General features: G+C 36.3%; 1 protein-coding gene across 8 annotated transcripts in view; it reads left to right on the forward strand.

The window, feature by feature from the left end:
• The window catches only part of OMA1 (OMA1 zinc metallopeptidase), a 113,963-nt gene that overhangs the window by 18,855 nt on the left and 69,502 nt on the right, over nt 1-25,606 (forward strand). For 5 of the 8 annotated variants that reach the window (XR_011537315.1, XR_011537316.1, XR_011537317.1 and 2 more), the window contains exons 5-7: nt 58-165; nt 2,702-2,830; nt 6,185-6,259. Coding sequence is in view for 4 of the 8 variants with exons in the window: in XM_070609434.1 (XP_070465535.1) it covers nt 58-165; nt 2,702-2,830; nt 6,185-6,259 (312 nt within the window). In the remaining 4 variants the exon portion in view is untranslated. Of the gene's footprint in view, nt 1-57; nt 166-2,701; nt 2,831-6,184; nt 6,260-23,911; nt 24,034-25,606 lie in introns of all 8 variants that reach the window. The other 3 variants (XR_011537314.1, XM_070609431.1, XM_070609432.1) reach the window with 1 other exon arrangement.

The following is a 25,606-nucleotide window of genomic DNA, read 5'->3' on the forward strand; positions in this document are numbered from 1 at the left end:
AACATCCTTACTTTTTATGGTGTCCTAATTGCTTACGTTATGTTCTTCATGGTGCAGAATGGGCAAGTGTTTATCTTCACTGGGCTTCTAAATAGTGTGACTGACATGCATCAACTCTCCTTCCTTCTGGGCCATGAAATAGCACATGCGGTACTTGGGCATGCTGTAAGTACCTAAAATGACTGTTCGATTGTTGAAATACTGTGTTGAAGCCAGCAAATTAAATCTTTTAAAGAATTGAATATTTTCAGTTCCTTTTTAATGATGGAATTTTAGTTTTTAGTAATTGTCTTATTCTGTTACCTGAAAAAATATGTTGGCTAATTTTGAGAATTTTTATGGTCTTTAGTTTTTCGTACTGAATAATTAGTGTTTCTCTTAAATACTGTTTTTATCACCTGTCTCTTTTGCTCAAAAGTATTCTCAACCTCTAATTATTTAAAATTAGATTTTAAACTTTCCATAATTATTAACATACTTATAATCTAGTCAGAAAATTAACTGTAGGAAAGTGATATTACTATTTAAGTGGGTAAATCGGTTTTCTTTCTTTTTTATTATTCTCAGGAGATAGCTTGGAACATCTTTGAAAATGCCTAGAACGATATGCCATATATAATTAATGCAGAGTAATAATAATGATACCGTACCATTTAACAGTTTACAGAGCTTTTTAATATGTACCTTCTTCATAATTTTAATACTATCCTTATGAGGTATGTATTAGTATCCCTGTATTATATGTGAGGAAACTAGTGTTTAAGAGACTCCAGGTAACATGACTAATGTGACAAGTGGCAGAGTCAGGACTTTACCCCAGGTCTTCCGTTTGCAAGCCCAGCGCTGCTTCCTTTACCACGGTTACCTGGTTGTTGGCAGCACTTTTCTTGTAGATCGTGCAATTCAGACTGACATATGCTCCTGTAAATACACATCTGTTCGACTTGGTGTGAGTCCAGAAAAGTAATAGAATTACTCATATTTTTATTTCTATTCATTAAAAAATATGCATGCCTCTTTTGTCCACATAATTAGAGGTATGTTTTCTTTCATTGAAAGCATGAAGGTAAATAGTGAAAGGATTGTGAAATGCTATATTGAAATGCAAGTCATATTAACTTTAAATGGAAATGATGTTATTAATCCTTCTAAAAGTCATCTCAAATTCTTTCTGTTCCTTAGAGTATTAGTAAGATGAGATGGGTCGAAGTCGTGCTATTCTGAAGCACAAATAGTAATTATCTTATTTCTACTGAGTTACGGGAAAATTTAAAAAATATTTTCCTTAAATATATACAAGAATAAACCTAAGCAGTTGAAATAGCTTATATCTTTCAATAAATGGCTTCATAACTAAAAAATCAATTTTGGCCCTTTTTATTGCATATTTAGTACATTTATTTTTCTGGCATCTAGTTCAATGCCTCATTCAACATATTGTTGTCATCTCTGTCAGGGCAAGAACAATAATCAGAGGAAACATAAAAAGCAAATAGCAGCCTTAAAAATAGAAGATAGTTATTCATATTTCTTTGTCAGAGGTCTTAGATGTTATCAACACTATATTTTCTCTTTTAGGAGTCTCCATTTTGATTTGATGTCGACTTTTATGTTTTTTTTATTATGCAAATACAGATTTGTTTTATTTTTATTTTTCTAAGACTGTGTAATAGCAATTATATCCTTTAATAATTAATAGCAAGGATTTTCTCTTCTATAATGACTTCATTATTTGGAGTTTTACTCTTTTATGCTGAAGTGATTCCATAATTGTTATTCATGGCACACAGTTCTTATAATGGGAAGGAAAGAATGCTTTGTGAGGGCAGATTATATTGTTAAGAGAAGTGTTCTATTTGGCAGCCATGTTTCATACATTGAAGTAATGATTCCTGTATTATCAGTATAAATGTTATGTTAATATTTATTAATCAGCTTTAATGGGGAATGCTAGACAATCCAGTGCATTATTCTTATATTTAGATATTACTACTCAAAACAACTATTTTAAGTAAAACCTTTTTTTTATTACTGCTATAAGTAAATACAAAAATTTGTTGAACCCAATTTCCTGGTGAGAAATACCAGATTTATAAAATTGTAAACTTGCATGAATCATACTTCATATATTTAAAATAAATTTCCAGTCTTTTTCTGAATTGTGCCTATTTTAACTGCTTCATATGTTAGGTATGGTTTAGTTTCTGTCCAAAAGTGTAAGTATAATACACAGGTTTATTTGATTTTAAAAAAGATTTTGTGACAGTATTAGAAACTAAACTTCCTAGGTTTGATTACTTGTCCTTTTACTAGTATCTGTGTGAATTTGAACAGTTCTTTTAACATCTCTCTCCATCTTAGTTTCTTTTTCTATAAATAGGGATAATTGTACTTATTTCATAAGATGATTATGCTTGTTAATATATGAAACTGTGTTAGTGAACCTGTCATTGTTTCTGAATGATGGTAAGTGGCTCAGTAAATATGAATCGAATGAATGAATGAGGATGTAAGTATGTAAGCAAGGGATGGGAAAAATGGACTGGGAAAGGATAAGCACACAGAAGAAAAAGAACTTACAATCTCGGTCAGTTATACACATGTAATTATTTAATGTGATCACACATGATGAAGTAGAAAATGTAAGCATGTCCTGTCTCGATTTATTAAATGTAATTCTCATTATTTTGATTCTTCTCAGGCTGAAAAGGCTAGCTTGGTTCATTTATTGGATTTCCTAGGTCTGATTTTTCTCACAATGATTTGGGCCATTTGTCCTCGAGATAGTTTGGCACTTTTGAGCCAGTGGATACAGTCTAAATTGCAGGAGGTAAGTCTGAGACAATAACTTGAATTTTATATGGTCTATGGTGAGGCTATTTTAATATTACTGTAAAGTGACAGATACCAAAGATGTTTTCACATATCATGAAATATGGGTACTCATTTTTAGGGGATATTCTTAATAATGAGCATTCAAATTAGAAAAGACGACATCTCTCAAATGATGGAGATGGATGGGTTAGAAGGGCTTAGTAACTTTTGGCTAACATATTTTTTTTTTTTGGCATTGTTATCGGTCTTATGGAGAGAAAACCCAGTCACAAACCTGTCCTTTCCTTCTGTTGCTTTACCTTCAAACTTTCCACTTTTGCCTTTCATAGTGACTGTAGTGTAGTGTAGTGTAGTGTAGCTAATTGACTGACTCCCTTCCCCCAAATATTTGCATTTTCATTTTTTGAGGAAGATTAACTCTGAGTTAACATCTGCTGCAAATCCTCCTCTTTGTGCTGAGGAAGACTGGCCCTGAGCTCACATCCATGCCCATCTTCCTCTACTTTATATGTGGGACGCCTGCCACAGCATGGCTTGCCAAGTGGTGTCATATCTGCACCCAGGATCCGAACCAGCGAACCCTGGACTGCTGAAGCGGAACGTGCGAACTTAACCGCTGGGCTACCGGGCCGGCCCCAATATTTGCATTTTGATGGGGATCTCTTAAACCAGTAAACTTTTATGGGCACAGGGCTGGCTGAAGCTGCTTTACCACCGTCACCTCCTCACTCCCAGTTAAACTAACATTGACTGGAAAATATTGACAGTCTTACTAGGTTAACTTTTTAATAGTATGTTAATGATAATCATTTCATAAAATTTATTGAGTCCTTCATTTTGTTCATAACACTGCCCTGCTGAAAGTAGGTCTTGCTATCTTAATAATTACTTTGTTAACTATGACTAATTAATTATTTTATATCTTTCTTCAAATATTTCTTGTCCTGGGAGGTTTGGTTATTTAGGAACAATCTGTTATTTGTTTATTTAATGATTTATAGAGAACATGTCAGAGTGCCATCTGGGTGCTGTTTAAATCTAATGTGTAAAATTCTTTGAGACAAATTGCTTTTGAAATTGAATAAGTCTTTCAGTGTTACCGTATCATTTGGCTTCATTTATGTTAAAATAAAGGTTCTTAAAGGGAACTTTTAAGAAAGAAAGAATGGTTATTGTTTAGGTTATAGGATCTCATATTTTGAATTTTATTTCTGTCACTGATGTGCTGGGAAGTCAGAGTTAATGTAGTTTTTTCCCCATCAATCAGTAGATAGCTTTTTCTATAATGGAACCAGAAGATTTGGTCATAAGAGAGATTACTTGTAGCTGTTTCTCCCTTGAAATAGTTGATGAATCCTGTTACTTCAGTGTAATACTTTAATTTAAATAATTAAACTGAGAATAAAGTAGATTTCTTCTGTTTGAACTCTTTTTCTTTAAATCAAACTCCCCCGCCCCCAAATTTTGGTGACAAGGAAATATTTCTCTGTCTAGAAAGCCTTGGTCATTGTGATTGGAGAGCCAAGGGGAATGCTGATAATGAAGTCATTAAGGAGGGGGAATTGCTGGCATTTCTCAGAGGAGGGAAGAAGTAGGGCCCTCGCGTCACCATTGGGGAGCCTTATTTTTGCGATCTTGAAGATTTGGGTGTAATGTAGCAGCCCTCATAGAGTGCTCCCGGGAGGGGTTTGAGAGCTGTTAATAACAATGAGAGTAGCTAACATTCCTTGGGTGCTGCCTGTACGTTAGGCACTAGGCTAAGCACTATAATTATGTACAGGGGTTAAGAATACAGGCTCTGATCAGATGGACCTGTGTTTTAGTTTAGGCTCTCTTAGACCTAAATTCTGTAGAACTTGGGCAGGTTCCTTCACCTTTATAGTCTCAGTTTTTTAATCTGTAAATTGGGATAATAGTATTGACTAACTTAAAGTGTTGTTGTGGGTTTAATGATAATTTACAGCAGGATTTCTCAATATAAGCTCTACTGACATTTTGGACTGCATAATTTTTTGTTGTGAGGAGTTGTCCTGCTTCTAAACATCTAGATGGCTCCAAATCATCTGGCTTCTACCCCTTAGATGCCAGTAGTACTCCACTCTCCCCTCACTTCCACCCCACCCCTACACAATCACAAATGTCTCCAAACATTTCCAGATGTCCCTCAGGGACAAAATCACATCCTCTGGAGAACCACGGATGTAAAGCGTTTAGCGCAGTGCCTGGTGCAAAGTAAGGACACAGTGTATAGGAGCTGTCGTTATCGTGTGCTCATTTCATCCTCTCTGCAGCTGTGGGAGGTTGGTACTGTTACTACTCCATTTTACACATGATGCCCCAGGGCTTGGAGGGATTAAACAGTTAGCCCAGGGTTAATAGTAACTGTCAGCATTTGGACTGGAATCTAAGTTCCTCTCCTTTTAAAGCCAGTTTTTAAACTTATTAAAGTTTTTAATCAGTTATGCTATCAGTAGACTTGATGCGACACCTGCAGACTAGCCATGGAGAGTGAAGACAGTGTATGATAGAGTTCAGCAACCTAAAACAGACGTGATCGAGAGGGAAGAAAGTCAGATCTAATGGTCACAGACTGTCTGTCAGATTGAGTATATTATTTCTAGCCGTCACTGACATGTAGCTGCCTCTGAAAAATTGCTTCCCCAATTAATAGCTCTTTTCTCAAAAGTCCTGCATATTGATCCATCTCCTACAAAGTTTTAGTACTTACTGAAAATTAGAATTTAACTGGAAAGCATTCACATAAATATAAGTAATTAGGAAAATTAAAGTTACAATATCTATTTGTATTTTTTAATTGAAATTGGAAGAAAATTTCATTTTCCTAACTAATCAATACTTGAAAGAAGAAATGAAGATAATTTATCAAAGAAAGAACATTCTGCACTATGGTTAATTTTCTAACTAAATTAAATCCTCTAGTAGTGTCACTGGCTGTTATACAGCTATAGTTTCTCAATTTTCTTTTAAAACTGCAACATCACAGTGTTCCTTGGCCATATTCAAAGCTTGCATCAATCAGCTTTCTTAGGGAATCCTCTGCACGATATAATTGAAAAATAGAAGTGCTCTGTGTGATACCATAGACTGCAGAAGTTTGTAGGCATGATTGTTTTCTATTCTTTCCAGGTTTTAAAAGTATTAATGTCTGTTGGAGGAAATAAGGCTGCGCTTTATGTTTTATACCGTGGTTTTGAGTAAATGTCAAGCATGAAGAGCATAAAATCTTTATCCTAGATACTCTGTGAAATTTTTGAAATCTCATTTTATTACTCCTTTTATTATGAAATAAGTAGTCTTAACGGAGCTTTTCTTTCCTATTTCTTCTTAGTATATGTTTGATAGACCATACAGCAGAACATTGGAGGCTGAAGCTGACAAAATTGGACTACAGCTTGCTGCAAAGGTAAAATGTTCAGCAGTTCAGAATACACAGTGTCCTTCACATAGTAGAATAAATGTGCGTTGTCTTAATGAGGTTTGGCATGGGCAGAGAATGAGAGTTGAGCTGAATACAATTTTTCATTAATACCTTTTTAAATCTCTGCCCTCTGGAAGCTAATGCTGTCTTGATTTTACTCCTCTCCCTTGTTTCTTGATCTAAGGAGGCTTTTTGAGTAAATAAGGTGATATCTAGCTGTTTTTCCCACTTGGAGAAAGGTTTTTCCTGTTGGGGGTGTGATCATGGCTGAACAAACTGAATTTTCACCATTTAAATAAATGGTACAAGAGCAGCCTTCTTCCTCTGTGTCTTTCAGATGGTTTTGTTGCAGCAGATGGCCTGTTTTGCTGGCCACAGAGAACAGCTCTGGGCCTTCCCTCTGATTTCAGTTGGCTTTGTTCATGTCTGTTTAACAGGCACCTCATGCCTGGCTGCTATTTTTAGTCACTTGTGATAACTGAGTGTTATTGTAGGATTTAACGTTAGAAGTAAAACTGCATTTTAAAAAACAAGCGAAAACAGTACCATTTTACATATTAAATTCAATTTGTTTTTGATTCTTTGTTGAGTTTCCAGTAGATATTAAAAGTCTCAAATATTAAAAATCACTATTATTTGAACTTCTCATTATGAGTTTTATGGATTTAATTTCATAAATCAAGATAGTGCTCATTCACAAAAGCAAAAGCAGTCCTCTGAGTGTTACATAAGTAGAATTAAGGAAATTATCAGACTTCATAGATTAAGAAGTTCTCAAATAACGGGCCACAGACTGGCTATATCAACAATTTCCTGATTTTAATGTACTACATTAGGAAAGTGTGTTCCGTGTTCTGGTTAAGAAATCTTTGCCTATCTCGATAAATTGTTCCTGTTTTATTTCCAGGAAGCTCTATTGTTTTGTCTTTTTAATATATAATAGGAGGAAGAGGTCAAGATAATTTTTTTCCTTGTGGATATCTGATGGTCTCAGTAGGCTTTTTTGAAGAGTAGGCTTTTCTCCACTGCACTTGAGTGTCTCTGTTCCATCGGCCTGTTAGTTATTTTCGAGCCAATACTTTGTTGTAACTGTAGTTTTGTAGTAAGTCTTAATGTCTGACAGCTTCTGTCCTCCAATGTTGTTCTCCAAGATTGACTTGGCTTTCTTGAATCCTTCGCTTTTCCATATAAGTTTCAGAATCAGCTTATCAAATTACACACTTGTACAGAAACATGCCTGGGATTTTGATTGGAATTGTGTGCATTGAATATAGATCAATTTGGGGACAGTTGAGTAGTGTCAACAATATTGAGTCTTCTAATCCTTGAGTAATAATTTGTCCATTTATTTAGATATTCTTTAATTTCAGTGATTTTTTGAAATTTTTTTGTATATAGGACTTACACATCTTTTGTTATATTTATTGTTGTGACATGTTTTGATGTTATTAAAAACAGGTCATTTAAAAAATAAACTTGTTTATATATAGAAATACAATTTGTTTTTATAATTGACCTTGTATCTAGCTACCTTGCTAAATTTACGTAATTCTAATAGTGTGTAGATTCTTTTAAATGTTATATATATACAGTTACATTGTCTGTGCATAATGACAGCTTTATTTCTTCCTTTCTAATCCATATGCTTTCTTTTTTTTTACATTATTGAAATGACCAGAAACTTCAGTACAGTGTTGATGATGGGCACCTTTGTTTGTTCTTGATCTTAGGGGAAAAGATTTCGATTTTTTACCATTAATTTTAATGTTCGTTACAAACTTTTTTAATCTGACTTTTGTCAGATACAAGTTTCCATTCTATATCTAATATGCTAAGAGATTTTTTAAAATTATGAAGTATTAAATTTTATCAAATGCATTTTCTGCATTTATTCATGATTATATAATTTCTCTCCTTTAATCTGTTAATGTGGCAAATTACATTGATTTTTTTTTAAACGTTAGAAAAACTTTTTATTTTTGAAATAAACTCAATTTTATCAATTATATTATCCTTGAACATATTGCTAGAGTTTGTTAATGTTTGGTTTAGAACGTTTATGTCTATGTTCATAGAAGATATTGGCTTGGCATTTTCTTTTCTTGTAATGTCCTATAGGTTTTGGTATCAAGATTATGCTGACCTCATAAAATGAGTTGGGAAGTGTTCCCTCTTTTTCTTTGGAAGAGTTTGTGTAGGATTGTGATATTTATTTTTTATGTTTGGAGAATTGATGGGTAAAGCCATATGGGCCTACAGAGCTCTTTGTGGGATGGTCTTTAATTATGGATTCAATCTCTTTAATAGATATAGAACTATTCAGATTTTTCTATTTCTTGTGTCAGTTTTCATTGTTTTTTGTTCTAGGAACTTACGTTTTATTTAACTTTTCAATATTATTGGTGTAAAGTTGTTTTAATATACTCATAAATCTTTAATGTCTGAAGGATATCTGCATTCTGCAGATATATTTAAAATGTCCCCTTTGTACCTAATATTGGAGATATATACTTTGTCTTTTGCTAGATTTTATCACTTTTATTAATCTTTTCCAAAGGCATCTTTTAGCTTTGCTTATTTTCTCTATTCTGTTTTTGTTTTCTATTATTTCAGTTACTGCTCTTTTATTATTCCCTTCTGCTTTGAGTTTTACCTGCTGTTCTTTTTCCTGCCTTCTTAAGATGGATACCCTGAGCTAGCATCTGTGCCCATCTTCCTCTATTTTCTGTGTGGGATACCTGCCACAGTATGGCTTGATGAGCAGTGTGTAGGTCCGTGCCAGTATCTGAACCAGTGAACCCCAGGCCGCTGAAGCAGAGCGCGCAAACTTAACTGCTGTGCCAGCCGGCCAGTCCCAGTATTATTTTTAATGGTTCCTTCTGGGATTACAATATACATCTTTAACCTATCCAGATTTACTTGAGGTTAATATTGAATGATTTCTGGTAAAATACAGGAACCAGTTGTATATTTGGCAGTCATCAAGGATTTAAACCAAGATAGAGCTCCCTCTCCATGCTGTTTTCTTGCTTCAGAGGATTTCCTTTTAACCTCCAGCTGTGCTGTAACTAGCTTCTGATTCTGTTGACTGAAACTTCAAACTCATAAGCCTTCAACTTTTTGTTGTCCAAACTGCTCATGGTTGAGGAATACAATGCGTTTAAAAGAATAAAAAGAAAAAGGCAGCAGACTTAGAGATTTGACTCCATGGTCTATTTATTGTTATTTTTTTCTTTTTGATTAGTATTTTATTTTATTTTTTTTTATTGTGACATTGGTTTATGATGTTATATAAATTTCGGCTGTACGTCATTATATTTCAATTTCTGTGTAGATTACATCACGTTCACCTCCCAAAGACTAATTACAATCCATCACCATACACATGTGTCTAATCACCCCTTTTGCCCTCTTCCTTCCGCCTTCCCCTCTGGTAACCACCAAGCCAATCTCTGTTTCTGTGTTTGTTTGTTGTTGTTTTTATCTTCTATTTATGAATGAGATCATACAATATTTGACTTTCTCCCTGTTGCTTATTTCACTTAGCATAATACCCTCAAGTTCAGTCTATGTTGTCACAAATGACCAGATTTCACCATTTCTTATGGCTGAGTAGTATTCCATTGTGGATATATACCATTCTTTACCCATTTGTCCCTTGATGGGCACCTGGGTTGCTTCCAGGTCTTGGCTATTGTGAATAATGCTGCGATTGAACATAGGGGTAGATATATCTTTACGCCTTTGTGTTTTCATATTCGTTGGATAGATACCCAGCAGTGGAATAGCTGGATTGTATGGTAGTTCTATTCTTAACTTTTTGAGGAATATCCATACTGTTTTCCATAGTGGCTGCACTGGTTTGCACTCCCACCAGTGGTGTATGAGAGTTCCCTTCTCTCCACATCCTCTCCAACACTATTTTCTGTCTTGTTAATTATAGCTGTTCTGATGGACTGTGAGGTGATAGCTCATTGTAGTTTTGATTTACATTTCCCTGATAATTACTGATGTTCAACATCTTTTCATCTGCCTGTTGGCCATCTGTGTATCTTCTTTGGAGAAATGTCTGTTCAGATCTTTTGCCCATTTTTTTTATTGGGTTCTTAGTTCTTTTTGTTCTTGAGATGTATGAGTTCTTTATATATTTTGGATATTAACCCTTTATCAGGTAGATATATGATTTGCAAATATCTTCTCCCAGTTGTTAGGTTGTGTTTTCATTTTGTTGATGGTTTCCTTTGCTGTGCAGAAGCTTTTTTGTTTGATGTAGTCCCATTTGCTTATTTTTTCTATTGTTTCTCTTGCCCAGTCAGACATGGTACTTGAAAATATGCTGCTAAGACCGATGTTGAAGAGCACATTGCCTATGTTTTCTTCTAGAAGTTTCATGGTTTCAGGTCTTACATTCAAGTCTTTAATCTATTTTGAGTTAATTTTTGTGTATAGTATAAGATAATGGTCTACTTTCATTCTTTTGCATGTGGCTGTTTAGTTTTCTCAATGCCATTTATTGAAGAAACTTTCCTTTCTCCATTGTTCTTGGTGCCCTTATCAAAAATTAGCTGTCCATAGATGTGTGGGCTTATTTCTGGGCTCTTGATTCTGTTCCGTTGATCTATGTGTATGTTTTTGTGCCAGTACCATGCTGTTTTGATGACTAAAGCTTTGTAGGATATTTTGAAATCAGGGATTGTAATAACTCCAGCTTTGTTCTTTTTTCTCAGGATTCCCTTGGCTATTCAGGGTCTTTTATTGTTCCATATAAATTTTAGGATTCTTTGTTTTATTTCTGTGAAAACTGTTGTTGGAAGTTGAATTGAATCTGTAGATTGCTTTAGGAAGTATGGACATTTTAACTATGTTGATTCTTTCAATCCAAGAGCATGGAATATCTTTCCACTTCTTTGTGTCTTCTGTTTCTTTCAGTAATGTTTTATAGTTTTCAGTGTACAGGTCTTTCACCTCTTCAGTTAAGTTTATTCCTAGATATTTTATTCTTTTGTTGCAATGGTAAATAGGATTGTATTCTTAATTTCTTTTTCTGCTACTTCATTGTTAGCGTATAGAAATGCAGCTGATTTTTGTATGTTGATTTTGTATCATGCAAATTTACTGTATTCATGTATTATTTCTAGAAGTTTTTTAGTGGATTATTTAGGATTTTCTATATATAAAGTCACGTCATCTGCAAATAGTGACAGTTTCACTTCTTCCTTTCCAATTTTGATCTCTCACTTTTTTTCTTGCCTGATTGCTCTGGCTAAGACTTCCAATGCTATGTTAAATAAGAGTGGTGAAAGTGGGCAACCTTGTCTGGTTTCCATTCTTAGAGGGACAGCTTTCAGTTTTTCTTCATTGAAAATGATGTTAGCTGTGGGTTTCTCATATATGGCCTTTATTATGTTGAGGTACTTTCCTTCTATACCCATTTTATTCAGAGTTTTTATCATAAATGGATGCTGTATCTTGTCAAATGCTTTCTCTGCATCTATTGAGATAATCGTGTGGTTTTTATTCTTCATTTTGTTAATGTGGTGTATCACATTGATTGATTTGTGCATGTTGAACCATCCCTGCATCCCTGGAATAAATCCCGCTTGATCATGGTGTATGATCTTTTTAATGTATTGTTGTATTCGATTTGCTAGTATTTTGTTGAGGATTTTTGCGTTGATGTTCGTCAGTGATATTAGCCTGTAATTTTCTTTTTTTTGTGTTGTCCTTGTCTGGTTTTGGTATCAGGGTAATATTGGCCTCTTAGAATGCCTTAGGAAGCCTCCCCTCCTCTTCAATTTTTTGGAACATTTTGAGAAGGATAGGTATTAACTCTTCTCTGAATGTTTGGTACAATTCACCAGGGAAGCTGTCTGGTCCTGGACTTTTATTTTTTGGGAGGTTTTTGATTACTGTTTTGATCTCCTTTCTGGTGATTGGTCTATTCAAATTCTCTATTTCTTATTGACTCAGTTTTGGAAGATGGTGTGATTCTAAGAATTCCTCTATTTCCTCTAGATTATCCAATTTGTTGGCATATAGCTTTTCATATAGTATTCTCTTATAATCTTTCGTATTTCTGAGGTGTCGTAATTTCTCTTCTTTCATTTCTGATATTTATTTGAGCCTTCTTTTTTCTTGATGAGTCTAGCTAAAGGCTTGTCAATTTTGTTTATCTTTTCAAAGAACCAATTCTTATTTTCATTGATCTTTAAATTTTTTTAGTCTCTATTTCATTTATTTCTGCTCTGATTTTTATTAGTTCCTTCCTTTGACTGATTTTGTGCTTTGTTTATGCTTCTTTTTCCAGTTCTTTTTGGTGCACTATTAGATTATTTGAAATTTTTCTTATTTGTTGTTTGTTGAGGCTTGTATTGCTATACATTTCCCTCTTAGAACTGCTTTTGCTGTATCCCATAAATTTTGGCATGTCATTTTTTTCATTTTCATTTGTCTCTGGGTATTTTTTTATTTCTCCTTTGATTTCTTCATTAACCCAATTGTTGTTCACTAGCATTTTGTTTAATCTCCACATATTTGTGGCTTTTCTGATTTTCTTCCTGTAGTTGATTTCTAATTTCATACTGTTGTGTTCAGAAAAGATGATTGGTATTATTTCAGTCTTCTTACGTTTATTGAGACTTGCTTTGTGACCTAATATTTGATCTACCTTGGAGAATGTTCCATGTGCATTTGAAAACAATGTGTATTCTGCAGTTTTTGGATGGAATGTTCTGTATACATCTACTAAATCCATCTGATGTCATTTAAAGCCAGTGTTTCCTTATTGACCTTCTCATTTGGGTGATCTATGCTTTGGTGTGAGTGGAGTGTTAAAGTCCTCTATTATTATTTTATCACTGGCTATTTTTCCTTTTATGTCTGTTAATAGTTGCTTTATATATTTAGGTGCTCCTGTGTTGGGTGCATAGATACTTACAAGTTTTATGTCCTCTTGTTGGATTGTTCCCTTTATCATTATGTAGTGCCCTTCTTTGTCTCTTGTAAGTTTTTGTTTGAAAGTCTATTTTTGTGTGATATAAGTATTGCTGCCCCTGCTTTCTATTCATTGCTATTTGCATGGAGTATCTTTTTCCATCCCTTCACTTTTGGTTTGTGAATGTGTTTATGTCTGAAGTGTATCTCTTGTATGCAGCAAATATATGGGTCTTGATTTTTATCCAATTGGCCACCCTGTGCCTTTTGATTGGAGCGTTTAGTTCATTGATATTTAAAGTAGCTATTGATAGATATGTACTTATTGCCATTTTGTTGCCTTTTCCTGGGTGTTTTAGTAGTTCTTCTGTGTTCTTTCCTTCTTCTCTTGCTGTCTTCCCTTGTAGTTTGACGTCTTTCTTTAGAATTATGTTTGAGTTCCTTTCTTGTAACTTTTTGTGTATTTATTATAGGTTTCTAGTTTGTGATTACTATCAGGTTCATATATAATAACCTACATATATAGCAATCTGTATTAAGTTGATCATCTTTTTAGTTTGACCTCTTGCTGAAAGTTCAATTCTTTTACTCTCCTCCTCCCACTTTTTGGTTTTGATATCATATCTAACCTCTTTTTTTGTGCATGTGTATCAATTACCCTCTTATCATGGAAATAGATAATTTTAGTACTTTTGTCTTTTGACCTTCATATTAGCTTCATAGGTGGTTGATCTGCTACCTTCATTGTGTTTTTGCCTTTACCAGTGATTTTATTGCTTTTTATAAAAATGATTTTCTTATTTTTGTTTGTGGTCTTTTCCACCTAAATACGTTCTTTTGGCATTTCTTATAAAGCTGGTTTCTTGGTGATAAACTCCTTTGGTTTTTGTTTGTCTGGAAAACTCTTTATCTCTCCTTCCATTCTGAATGGCAGCCTTGCTGTATAGAGTATTCTGGCTGTAAGTTTTTTCCTTTCAGCACTTTGAATATATTGTGCCACTCCCTGCTAGCCTGTAAGGTTTCTGCTGAAAAGTCAGCTGATAGCCTTATGGGGTTTTCTTTGTCTGTAACTTGTTGCCTTTCTCTAGTGGCTTTTAGGATTCGCTCTTTATCTTTAATTGTTGACATTTGAATTATAATGTGTCTTGGTGTGGAACTGTTTGGGTTTATCTTGTTTGGTACTCGTTGTGCTTCCTGTACCTAGATGTCTGCTTCTTTCCTTAGGTTAGGAAAGTTTTCAGCTATTATTTCTTCACTTAGATTCTCTGCCCCCTTGTCTCTCTCTTCTCCTTCTTGGACATTTATAACATGGATGTTAGTATGCTTGATGTTGTCCCAGAGGTCCCTTAGACTGTCCTCATTCTTTTTAATTTTTTCTTTTACCTGTTCAGCTTGGGTGATTTTTTCTCGTTTTTCGTCCAGCTCACTGATCTGTTCTTCTGCGTCATCTGCTCTGCCCTTGAGTCCTTCTAGTGAATTTTTTATTCCCAATATTGTATTCTTCATTTCTGATTGGTTCTTTTTTTATATTTTCCAATTCTTTGTTGAAGTTCTCACTGAGTTTTTCCATTCTTCTCCCAAGGTCAGTGAGCATCCTTGTGACTTTTTTTGAACTCTGTCAGGTAGATTATTTCTGTTTAGTTCTTTTTCTGGAGTTTTGTCCTGTTTCCTCACTTGAACATATTCCTTTGTCTCCTCATTTTGCCTCATCCTCTGTGCTTATTATGTAGGTCAGCTACATCTCCCAATCTTGGAGAGGTGGCCTTATGTAAGGGATGCCTTATGAGGTCCAAAAATGTGCTTCCCTCTCATCCCCAGTTCCAAATGTTCCAGGAGTGTCCCCTGTGTGGGCTACGTCTGTCCTTCGGTTGTGGCAGGGTTGCTCTTTCTGCAGGTTTCTGGGGAGGGTAGGCTTTCTCCTGGCTGGCTGGTTGTAATGCTGAGCTGTGTGTGGCTACTATGGACCCTTCACTCAGTTTATTGGGTGTGAGAAGTCCCAGCACAGTTGGCTGAAAGGTCTAATAGCACATTCCTGTTGCAGTTTTTCTCTAAAGTGAGTAGGCTCCCAGTGTGGCTGGTTGCTAGGCTCAGGGGCCTCCAAGTGCTGTACGTCTCAGACCTGCAAGGCTGTTGTCAGCTCCCTCAGGGTTGCAGCTGAGTGAGGCCAGCCTCAGGCATGAGAGCACCCAGTTGTTTCAGGCTTTGGAAGGTGGGGCCTATCCCTTTTGTGGCTGTTTGAGAAGCACAAATCTGCTGCAGCTGACAGGTCCCACTGCCCACAAGGCCACACACCCTGTCAACAGTCTGACCCCGTGTGTGTGCCCTGACCCACTGAAGTGGACTGAGTCACCTGACTGCAGAGGTCCCACACACTCTACCTACACTGGCCCGCCCCTAGCTCATTTCCTGCCCTGCAGAGGCAGTCCCACATACTGGTTTCAGAGGCTCCAGGCACCACACCTATGTGGGCCAACACATTGCCAGAGAGCTTGCTGTTTGTTGGCTGGGGCCAGTCCCTGGGGTAGGCTGCCTGCCCTGGCTGAGCTGGGTTAAGTCTGTACTCTCGTGGGTGGGACAGACCACTGGGCTGACAGGCCTAGGGGAGAAACTCCAATGGCATCTGCCAGTGTCTGTGTTACCATGCCTGTACTGTGCTAGAGCACAATAATGGCTGTCGCCAGTGTCTCAGTCCCTGGAAGGGTCTCACCTCTCACCGAGATGCACCCAGAGCCTATCAGGTGAGCCTCTTTTCACCAAGGGACTCTGCAGCTTTCTTTCTGGTGATTTTAGATTGCTTTCTGAAATGGGTGAATTTGTGCATGGGCCCTTTAAGAGCAGAGTTTTTTTTTTCCCATTATGTCTGAGAGCTTTTCTGGGGGTTTCCCTATTGTTGTTAGTAGTGAGCAAAGCCAGATATGACACTTGTCTCGGGTATGCTGAGTCCAAAAGCTGCTTGTTGTGGTAATGCTTACCCACTCAGATCCCCTACTCCTCCGGGGAAGACTGTGTTCCTTAAGGTTGCTCCCACCTGGACATGAAGCATCTCTCCTAGAAGGTGGCTTTTTTCTCTCCAGAAAGGAATTTCTGCCTCTTCCACCTCAGTCAGCACTGTCCCTTGTTGTGGGGCTTCCTTTTACCCAGTTTTCAGTTCTGTCTTAGGGGTAATTGTTCCAAGAGTAGTTGTAAATGGGTGGAGGTGAGTTCAGAGTCTGTGTATGCTGGCGTTTTGACATCGTCTCCCCATAGTCTATTTTTTAGGACTAGTTTTCTCTCTGGTCTTTGCTTGCTTTTCTACAACCCCCCCACCCCCTGCCCCCATGCTTCTTGTATCTCCTCCCCCATGTGTGTAGTTTATCCCAGATGGGATTTGGGCAGAGTTTACACAGAGTTACTCATTCCTTCTGTAGTTCTCTCACTGTCTGAGTTCCTCCTTTAGATTTTTCACTGCTTTTCCATCCCTGAACTATGGTCTCTGGCACTTTACTTGGTGAGGCTGTCGTTTTCTGGTACTGTTTTCTACAGCTTCTTCATGGAATGTGGGCAACACCCTCAGGGCAGAAAGTCAGGAACTCTTTTCTTATTTCTTCTGTTGAAGTTTTTCAAGAATACATTCTCTTCTAGCTTCTGTTTTTGTACATTTTCCAATATCTTTAAATAGTTGTTATTTTTAATCAAGTTTTTATAATTGTTATCTCCTGGAGGGTTCACACGACTTCGTCCCTTTTCTTGCAATACTGGAAGTTTCATCTTAAAAGAATATTTTTCCGGGCCATAAAATTTTAAATTGGCCATTATTTTCCTTCAACATGTTAATGATGACATTCCAATGTTCCTAACTTATTGTTTCTGTTAAGATGTCAGCTGTTAGTCTTTTTGTTGTTCCTTTGAAGGCAATGAGTCTTTGTTCCATGACTGCTAAAATTTTCTACTTGCCTTTACTTTTCTATAGTTTGACTATGATGTGTCTAGGTGTGCTTTTCTTTGTATTTATTGTGCTTGTTGTGGCTTGATACTTTTTATTAGTTTGGGAAATTTTCAGTAATTATTTTTTAACATAACGTGCATAACATAAATGTTTTTGCAACATTTTTTTCTCTACTCTTCTGGCATTAGGATTATATATATGTATATATATATGTAAGAGATTTTCGTATGTCTCTCGTGTTGTTCTTTTTTTTTGTATTTGCTTTCCTTGTCTCTCCATTTTTCAGCATGTGTGTTTTCCCATTACTGTCTCATAGTTCACTAATCTTATTTCAGCTCTGTCCATTCTTCCATTAAAATCATCTTTGAGTTTTACATTTCGGTTATTGTATTTTTCCATTCTAGAATTTCCATTTAATTTTCTTTCATAAATTTCAATTTTCTGGTGAAATTCTCCATTGTGTCATAATTTTCTTGAATATATTAATCAGAATTTTTTTTAAACATTCATGTTTGTTAACTCTGATGTTTTTATTATCTTTCAATCTGTTTCTGTTGTCTGTTTTTGCCTTTGGCCTTGTATCTTGGTATGCTTGCTTATTTTTGCTTGAATGCTGAACATTTCACATGAACAGTACTATTATCTCTGAATAATGATCTCCCCCGTCAAAGGGGATTCTGTGTGTAGTCTGGTGGACAGCTAGAATAGAGTGGCTCACTCCAGTTGGTCAGAGGCTGAGCTGAGTCTTCATAAGTTTCAGTTTACCTCCAGTTCACCTTCCTTCCTAAGGGTATTGCTATCTCAGGAAGCCTGCTGAAGGCTTGGAGTATGTAACAAAGTCCTCCATTGTGGTTCCTGAACTTAATTTTTTGTTCTCACAGTGCCATGAGACTCTTGAAATCTCTACTCAGTATTTTGGCCACTTTTTATTTAAAGAAGTGTGAACTGGCATCATGTTGTCTATGTTTCCCTTGCCTTTCAAATCTTAGCATCTCAAATTTGGCTGCCTTGTCAAGCCTGACTTCTGAGTTTGGCTTTCTAGCCATGTTAGACTGCTGAAAGCTCTCCTTAGTCACCTCTTTCCACTTTGGTTTCTTTTGAGTTCTGCTTGTATTCTCAGCCTCTCTGCCATTCACTGCTCGAAAGTTAACCAATTTGCTACCGGGATGAGTGACACACAGAAGATCAAACTCACCTCAGTGAGCTTCCTTCTTTTCTGGAATTCTGGCTTCTCTTGTCTTGCTAACTTGGTAACTCTCCAACACCTTTGAACAAATATTTATATGTCATCCAGTTTTCTAATTGTTTTTACAGGAACATTGGTCTGCCACAAGCTACTCACTCCATCACTGCTAGAAGAGGAAGTCCCCAACTTAGTCTTTTTAATAGCTACCCTAATATTCTGTAGTACGGATAATTCATTTAATTATGTACCTATTAATGAACATTTGGGTTATTTCCAGTTTGTTGTTTTTATTACAAATAATTGTGAGATAGGCCTCCTTATACACATATCCTTATGCTTGGGTTTTTATGGCTGTGGGGTGGGATTGCTGGCATTTTCATTTTTATTTTTGAAAGATACTCCCAATTATTCCAACATGTTAATAGCAAATCTTGCCAATGATATATCAGAATGCCTTTTTTTTATACCCATGTCAGCACTGTTTGCAATCTCTTTAATTTTTGTTAATTTGGACAAAAAATGGTATTTCATTGCTTTTAAAAATTTGCATTTTCTTTCCTAGTAGTAAAGTTGAGCATATTGTTTCATTTTCATTGGCTATTTTATTTCTTCTTTTGCAGATTGCCTTTTATTATGTTTTTGCTGGGTAGATTTAAAAAAATACATCTTCTACACTCTACTGTTGGAAATTCTGAGTCAGTAGCTAGATGATGAAGCTCTGAATCTGAATATGTTTAGGAGCTGCCAGATGATTCTGATATCCGGGTAGATTTGAAAATTACTAGTTTGAGTAATCAAATGCCAGTCTTGTGTTTTTAGGTGTTAAATTTTCTCTTTTATTTAAAAAAGAATGAAATTATAGAAGTAGTAAAGAAATGCTGATATTCCTTTGATTATAATATGTAAGCTGCATTTTTTTTTACAGAGTATATCTGGATAGATAAAACTATGATTTAGTTTTCTAAAACGCACTAAGTATTGTGTTGTGGACTAGGTGACCTCTTGCCAGTTGTGATATTATGGTTTATTCAGTCCAAAGGAGAAAACAATATTGCTACAGATGTTAAGTGATGAATACATAGTAATACAGGTAATATATTTGTTATGGAGCACTTAGGATATGAAAATGCCATCTCTAAATATGTTACTTACTGTCAAAAGGGAGAAACAGTATAAAAACCCCAAATATATTTATGCTCTCATTTATTTTGTGATATCGCCTTTTCAGATAATAACATCTTCATCTGCCATTTAATATTATTATGTGCTAGTACTGTGCTTAGTATTTTATATACGTTGCCTAATCTAGTCCTTACAGTAACTTCACTAAGTAGTTTTTGTTAGGATCATTATCTCCATTTTAAAGATAAAGGAACTAAAGCCCAGATACATTAAGGTATTTATGTTCACAGATAGAAAATGGTGAAGTCATGTTTCAGTCCCTGCTGTGTACAATTTCCAGGTCCACCCTCCCATTTGGTTTCTGTCCCATCCCTCTACCATAATTATGTTTCTCAAGATCAGCTTGTCTACTTCCATGTGTCATATCCCACGCTTACTTTCCTACCTTATCTTGTTTTTTTCTATTAGTAACATTTGAAACTATTAACCATACTCACCTTTAAGAAATACATATATATTTGTGTGTGTAGCCACACATTTCATTATAGTGTAGAAGGTCATTTAGTGTTATAAACTCACAATGAAAAATAATAGCCTTCATTGCCCCTCCCTTACACCCAGAAGTGAAAATCACCTTAAATTATTTTAGCTGTTTACCTCTATATTTCTATGTAATATGTTTATTTTGTAATTTCTTCATTTGTTAGGTTTAGACATTATTGATTTCTTCTTGTGGAAGATTTAGTCTTTTATAACCTGACTAATGGTTTTATGTGCTTATTTGCTACCTGTATTCCTCTTTGGTTGAGTATCTGTTCAAATCTTCTGCCACATTCTAATTGGATTGTTTTCTTGTTATTGACTTTAGAGCGTTCTTTACATATTCTGGATGCAGTCATTTGTTGGATATGTGATTTGAAAGTAGTTTTCTTTCATCTATGGCTCATCTCTTCTTTTTCTTAACAATGTTTTCTTTTTGCAGAACAAACATTTTTAATTTTGATGAAATCCAGTTTAAGAAACCTCCAAGGAACCTCTACACCAGTTTCTGGGGCAAACTTCTCTCTGGTATCTTATCCCACAGATTCTAGCCACTTCTGCAGTGCTAAACTGTCTCCTAACTCCTTAGCTCAGCTAGACTCACCATGCTGTGCTTGGGTTCTACTTCGCTGTGTTGTGGTCGGGAAACTGCCCCAGGCAGAGAGAGGTACAAATCTGGGGATTGCCTTACGTTTTTCTCTTCTCTGAAGGATCACGGTTTGTCCTGCCTCTTGTCCGGTACCTGAAAACATTTGCCTCGTATATTTTGTCCAGTTTCAAGGTTATTTATGGTGGGAGGACAAATCTAGTGCCAGTTACTCTCTCATGGCCGGAAGTGTAAATCCCCAAATTTGAGATTCATGATTGTCCGTATTTTATAAGAAGGCACTAAGAGACTTTTCAGAGGCTCTGTATGCATTGGTTGGGCTAGTAGTCTTCACCTTTAGATTATAGGATAGTGAGCTAGCTCTTTCTTTGGGCAAGCTCCACGTGGAATATATGTAGGCTTTTTCTCTGTGGCTGTTCAAGTGTCTGCAAAAGAATCCTGTAAAACTGGCTGTCATTGTTTAGGGGTTGAGAGGGAAGAGGAGGATGGGGTTTTCTCATTCATTATGGACACTTTTGCTTAATTCTCTATTTGAACCTTATACCTCAGCCCTTTTTTTCTGAGTAGCGATTATTGAACCTTTCTGGGGGTCCCCATAGTGTGGAGGTGTCATTCTGCTGCCAAAGAAGTAATATAGTGTAGTGATAATGACTGAGCTCTGGAATTAGACTGCCTAAGTTTGAGAACCTGCTTTGCCAGGGAGAGTACTACCCTGGGCAAGTTACTTACCCTTCTGTACCTCAATTTTCCTCATCTGTAGAATAGGAACAATAATAGACTTATCATGGCATAGAGCTAATACAATTAAAGTCTAAGAGCTCTAATCTTTTAGTCATTTATATTCATATGTCTGCCTATTTTTTTATCTTTTCTATTTCACAAGTGTCTCAAACCTAATATATTAAGTGTTAAGTCTTTAATTTCCCCTCACACCTATTTCTCTTTAGTCTTCCTTTTCCCAATAAATAAACCACCTTCTATTCAGTTGCTTTTGGAGAGAACCTGGAGTCCTCCTTAGTACTTCCTTCTTCTTTATCATTTACATCCACACTTTCACCAAGGCCCGGTAGTTCTATCTTATAAGATATATCTCAATATTTTTCCATCTCCACTGTTAGCATCTTTTACCTGGACTTCTGCACCGGCCTCATTATAGCTTTCATTGACTCCAATTTCCACCCTACCACAAATAAGAGTCAGGTCCACTAAGCCAGGATATTCACTTTCTCGAGGTAGGACTTAAATGGACATTGGCCAGCATTTGCCACCAGACTTTGCAGTTTCTGGGCTAACCCTCTACTTCTGACTGACACATTCTTTTTCCTGTTTGTTAATACAGTCAATTAAAAGACATCTTTTGGACCCAGGGGCACTCTGTTTAAATTGATGTACATAGCTCTTCTCTGACCTATGATGTTCATTTTCGTTTATTAATTCAACATGTGTTTAATGTGTGCCTACCATCTACCAGGGTGTAGTGATTGACTCCCTTTATGGAGGTCAGAATTTAAGTAAGAAACAGAGATGTTCAGTAAATAATTTTTACAGTTTGAACTATTATGGTAAAGATATATGGGATCCCATGGGCAAATATATCAGAGAGATAGAACTTTATCTAGGGATCAGGAAGACTTAGTCCAGGGATTAGAGTGAGAAAGGAATGTTTAAAGTGGAGATCTGAAAGCTAAGGAGCAATTAGCCTGGTGAGGATATTGATGGGAGGGTTTTGGCATGGCAGACCACATGTTCGAAGGCAGGAGAGGTGATGCCTAGTCCAGGAGTTGAAAATTCAGTGTGGCCGAGATGTCGGTAGAGTGCAAGGGTGCCCGCATCACGAGGGCAAGCTGAAAGGTGGCAGAGCCTTCTTTGTTAGCAGCTTCGAGGATTTTATCCCTTATCCAACACCGTGCTTAGGGCTTGAGGCTCCAGAGCCAGAGCTGTGTTTGAGCCCTTCCACATGACTGTAGTAGACAAGCCACTCAACCTCTTCAAGTCTATTTTCTAGTCTGAAAAATGGGAATAATGTTAGTACCTACCTTAAAGAGTTATTTTGAATATCCTGGACTTGATCCTTATTTGTGGCCATTATCATTTTTTTGGACATTGATGCATCACACTCCATTGACTTCTCATCATTTAATATTCAAATCATATAACATAAATCTGTGTCTGATTCTATCTTTACTAAGCAACCTGCTGCTTGTAGCCTGGCTTCCTTTGTGGCGTGCCTGGAAAGGAGAGAACACTGACTTGAGGACACAAACGGCCTGTGCCCTTGGAACCTTGGCAGTTACAGTTATTCCTATAAAGTAATAAGTTGGCATTCTGATTTTGTGTCAGTCTTGTGAGCTTGGTTAATGGGAACTGCTCCTGAGAAATGGATCTGTTGGTCATGTGCTGTTGCATTAGATTTATGAGCTTTTAAGGCCAGTGCCAAACAAAGATGGAAAACTCACTAAAATCCAGTTACTCCTGGGACGTCTTTGAAAATAAGCAGCTTGCTTTCCCCAGAGTGCTCTCTACTTCTGCTCTGCTATTGGCTGTGTGTGACTTTATTTTGTATATTTACATTTTTGTAGTTTTAATTTTTCATTTAAAAGATATTTAATTTATCATTATATAAATTGTCAGAATGACTAATATAGAGTTAGTAAAAACTGGTAGGACTGAGGTGTGACTTAAGCACAGAATAATAACTAGCTGTCCAGCTACCAGCTGACAAAACGTGTCCTGTTAATTATTTGTTTTTGTTGTGTGTGTATATTCATTTGTCGCTATAGAGAGAATTTGACACTTGACAGTCATTTACAGAAATGGGTTTTGTTTATTTGACTTCACCAACAATGAAATGGCCCATTTTTATTTTTGAGTGTCTGCTTCTTAAATATGGGAAAAAAGCTAATTTTCTTTTGGTGGTTTTAAACGGGGGCCGTCTCTTATTAGGGTATTGTATATGATTGCTTTTGATTGTCACAGTGGTTGGGGAGGTGGGCCTTACTGGTGTTTAATGGACGTGGAGAGACAGGGATGTTAAATATCCTAAAGTGGCCTAGAGAGCCCTCCAGAGGGAGGGCTTGTCCAGTCCCCACAGCTTCAAAGTTCCCCTTTGAGAGACAGCTGCCAGCCGGCTTCATCAAGTAGCTTGAATAACTATGCATATAGCACCATCTAGTGGGGGAAATAGGTAACAAACAGAATTTACTTGAATCACATAAGAGAAATTTCAACATTCTAAACTTTCTGTAAAATAATAGATTATAATCTTGGATTTTTGGAGCAGGAAGAAAAATTGGAGATAATCTAATCCACCTTCCCCTTTTACAGATAAGGAGACTAGGGACCAAACAGGTGAAGTGCTTTGTCCAAGAACATACACCTAGTCTGAGGCAGTCAGTAGCACCTAGTCAACACACGCTGGCTAGAGTCCAGGTCGCAGAGTTTTCCAGGTTAGTAATCTGAGCCACTGTCATAGCAGACTAACTTGTGTTCTAGTTGGGTCAGTGCCTTAGATTCTTTCCTTAGTGATTCATTTAGAAAAAACAATAAATGAGGAGACTATCTCATTTAGTAGGTGTGTTATAAAGTAAACTTTCATAATACATACATTGTGTATTACATCTTATTTTGAATGTAATTGTGTCACCTAGAGAAATGAGACAGGCTTTTGTGTATTCATTTAATTTTTATTTGCTGTGATTTCTGCTTTAAGTGTTGATTCTTATGATAAAACTTTCAGATAGAGAAAAAAACATACGTGAAAATTTATTGAAACTTCACTTATTGTATTGGTTGTTGGACTGACATACTGGCAATCAAAAGATGCAAAAAATTTAAACTAATATGAAATGAATTATAAAATAGTGGAAGTCTTCCCATTTCTCCTCTTTGTTAGGGTGCATAAAATAGTTTTGATGTCAAGTTTTGTTTTGTTTTGTTTTAAATGAGAGAGACTGGCAAATACTGATAATGGTTTAGCTGAAGCCATCTTGAGACTATGTCACATTCAGTTGGAAGAGGGCAATTTTTAATTATTGACTTGAAAAATGTTGTTTAGGCAAGAAATGGGTTCCAAAGTAAAGTGAGATTTAACAAGCGATGCCCTGTGAGCAGTAGCAGGAACACGAACCCATGAAAGGAAAAGACGGAAATAAACAGGTTTCCTGGTAGATGAGGACAACAGCGATGACAGTGGAGCTGATAACATTGACAACAGTGATAATAATAGCGAACGTTTCTTTGTGTGCTGGGTACTGTTCTGAGTGTTTTACATGTGTTAATTCTTTTAACTTTCATAACCTGTGAAGTATAGGTACTATTACTGTCCTCATTTTATAGATGAAACCGAAGATAGGGAAATTAAGTAACTTGACAGAGGTCTCACAGGTAGTAAGAATTTTCCCTCCCAGGATAAAGGTACATTCGTTTCTGAAATGGAACTTTCTGTAATATTTTAACCTACTGGCAACAATTTTGGTCTACTGCAATATTATCCCTACGATGACCATTTTATGTCTGTTTTGGTCCCTGTAAATTCATCTCAAAATAGCTTCAGTGTAGTCTTCTACCTCGAAGGGTCCTGCTGCTCTTCTGCTGCAGTCCTTTGCAGTGTTATCTCAGATGACTGTTTTACTTACCACATGTCTGTGTGGAATACAGGAGACGAGGCCAGAACGACTGGGATCGGAGTGGAGGGTATTAATGGCATTCTGAAAAAAGATTCAGAACTGCCAAATGTCAGAATTTACCTCTTGGAGAGGGTAATGCCGGCAGAAGTTTTGTTGGAGAATGTAGATGAATAGAAAGAGCAAAATTCAAAGACACTTTTTATCTTTGTATTTCTAATGAAAATTTTGGCTCCAGTTAGGGTGTACCAGGTGTATATCTACTTATACATTTTTCTCTAGCATTTTTTTGGCATTGGGAAATGTTCAGATTATCACAATACCTCTTATACTACTGTGCTCTTACAAATATCATATCCCACTGAGTTTCTAATTGAATAGTAGCAAATTCTTTGTC

Source organism: Equus przewalskii, chromosome 2 (assembly GCF_037783145.1).
Source record: "Equus przewalskii isolate Varuska chromosome 2, EquPr2, whole genome shotgun sequence".
Taxonomy (NCBI): domain Eukaryota; kingdom Metazoa; phylum Chordata; class Mammalia; order Perissodactyla; family Equidae; genus Equus; species Equus przewalskii.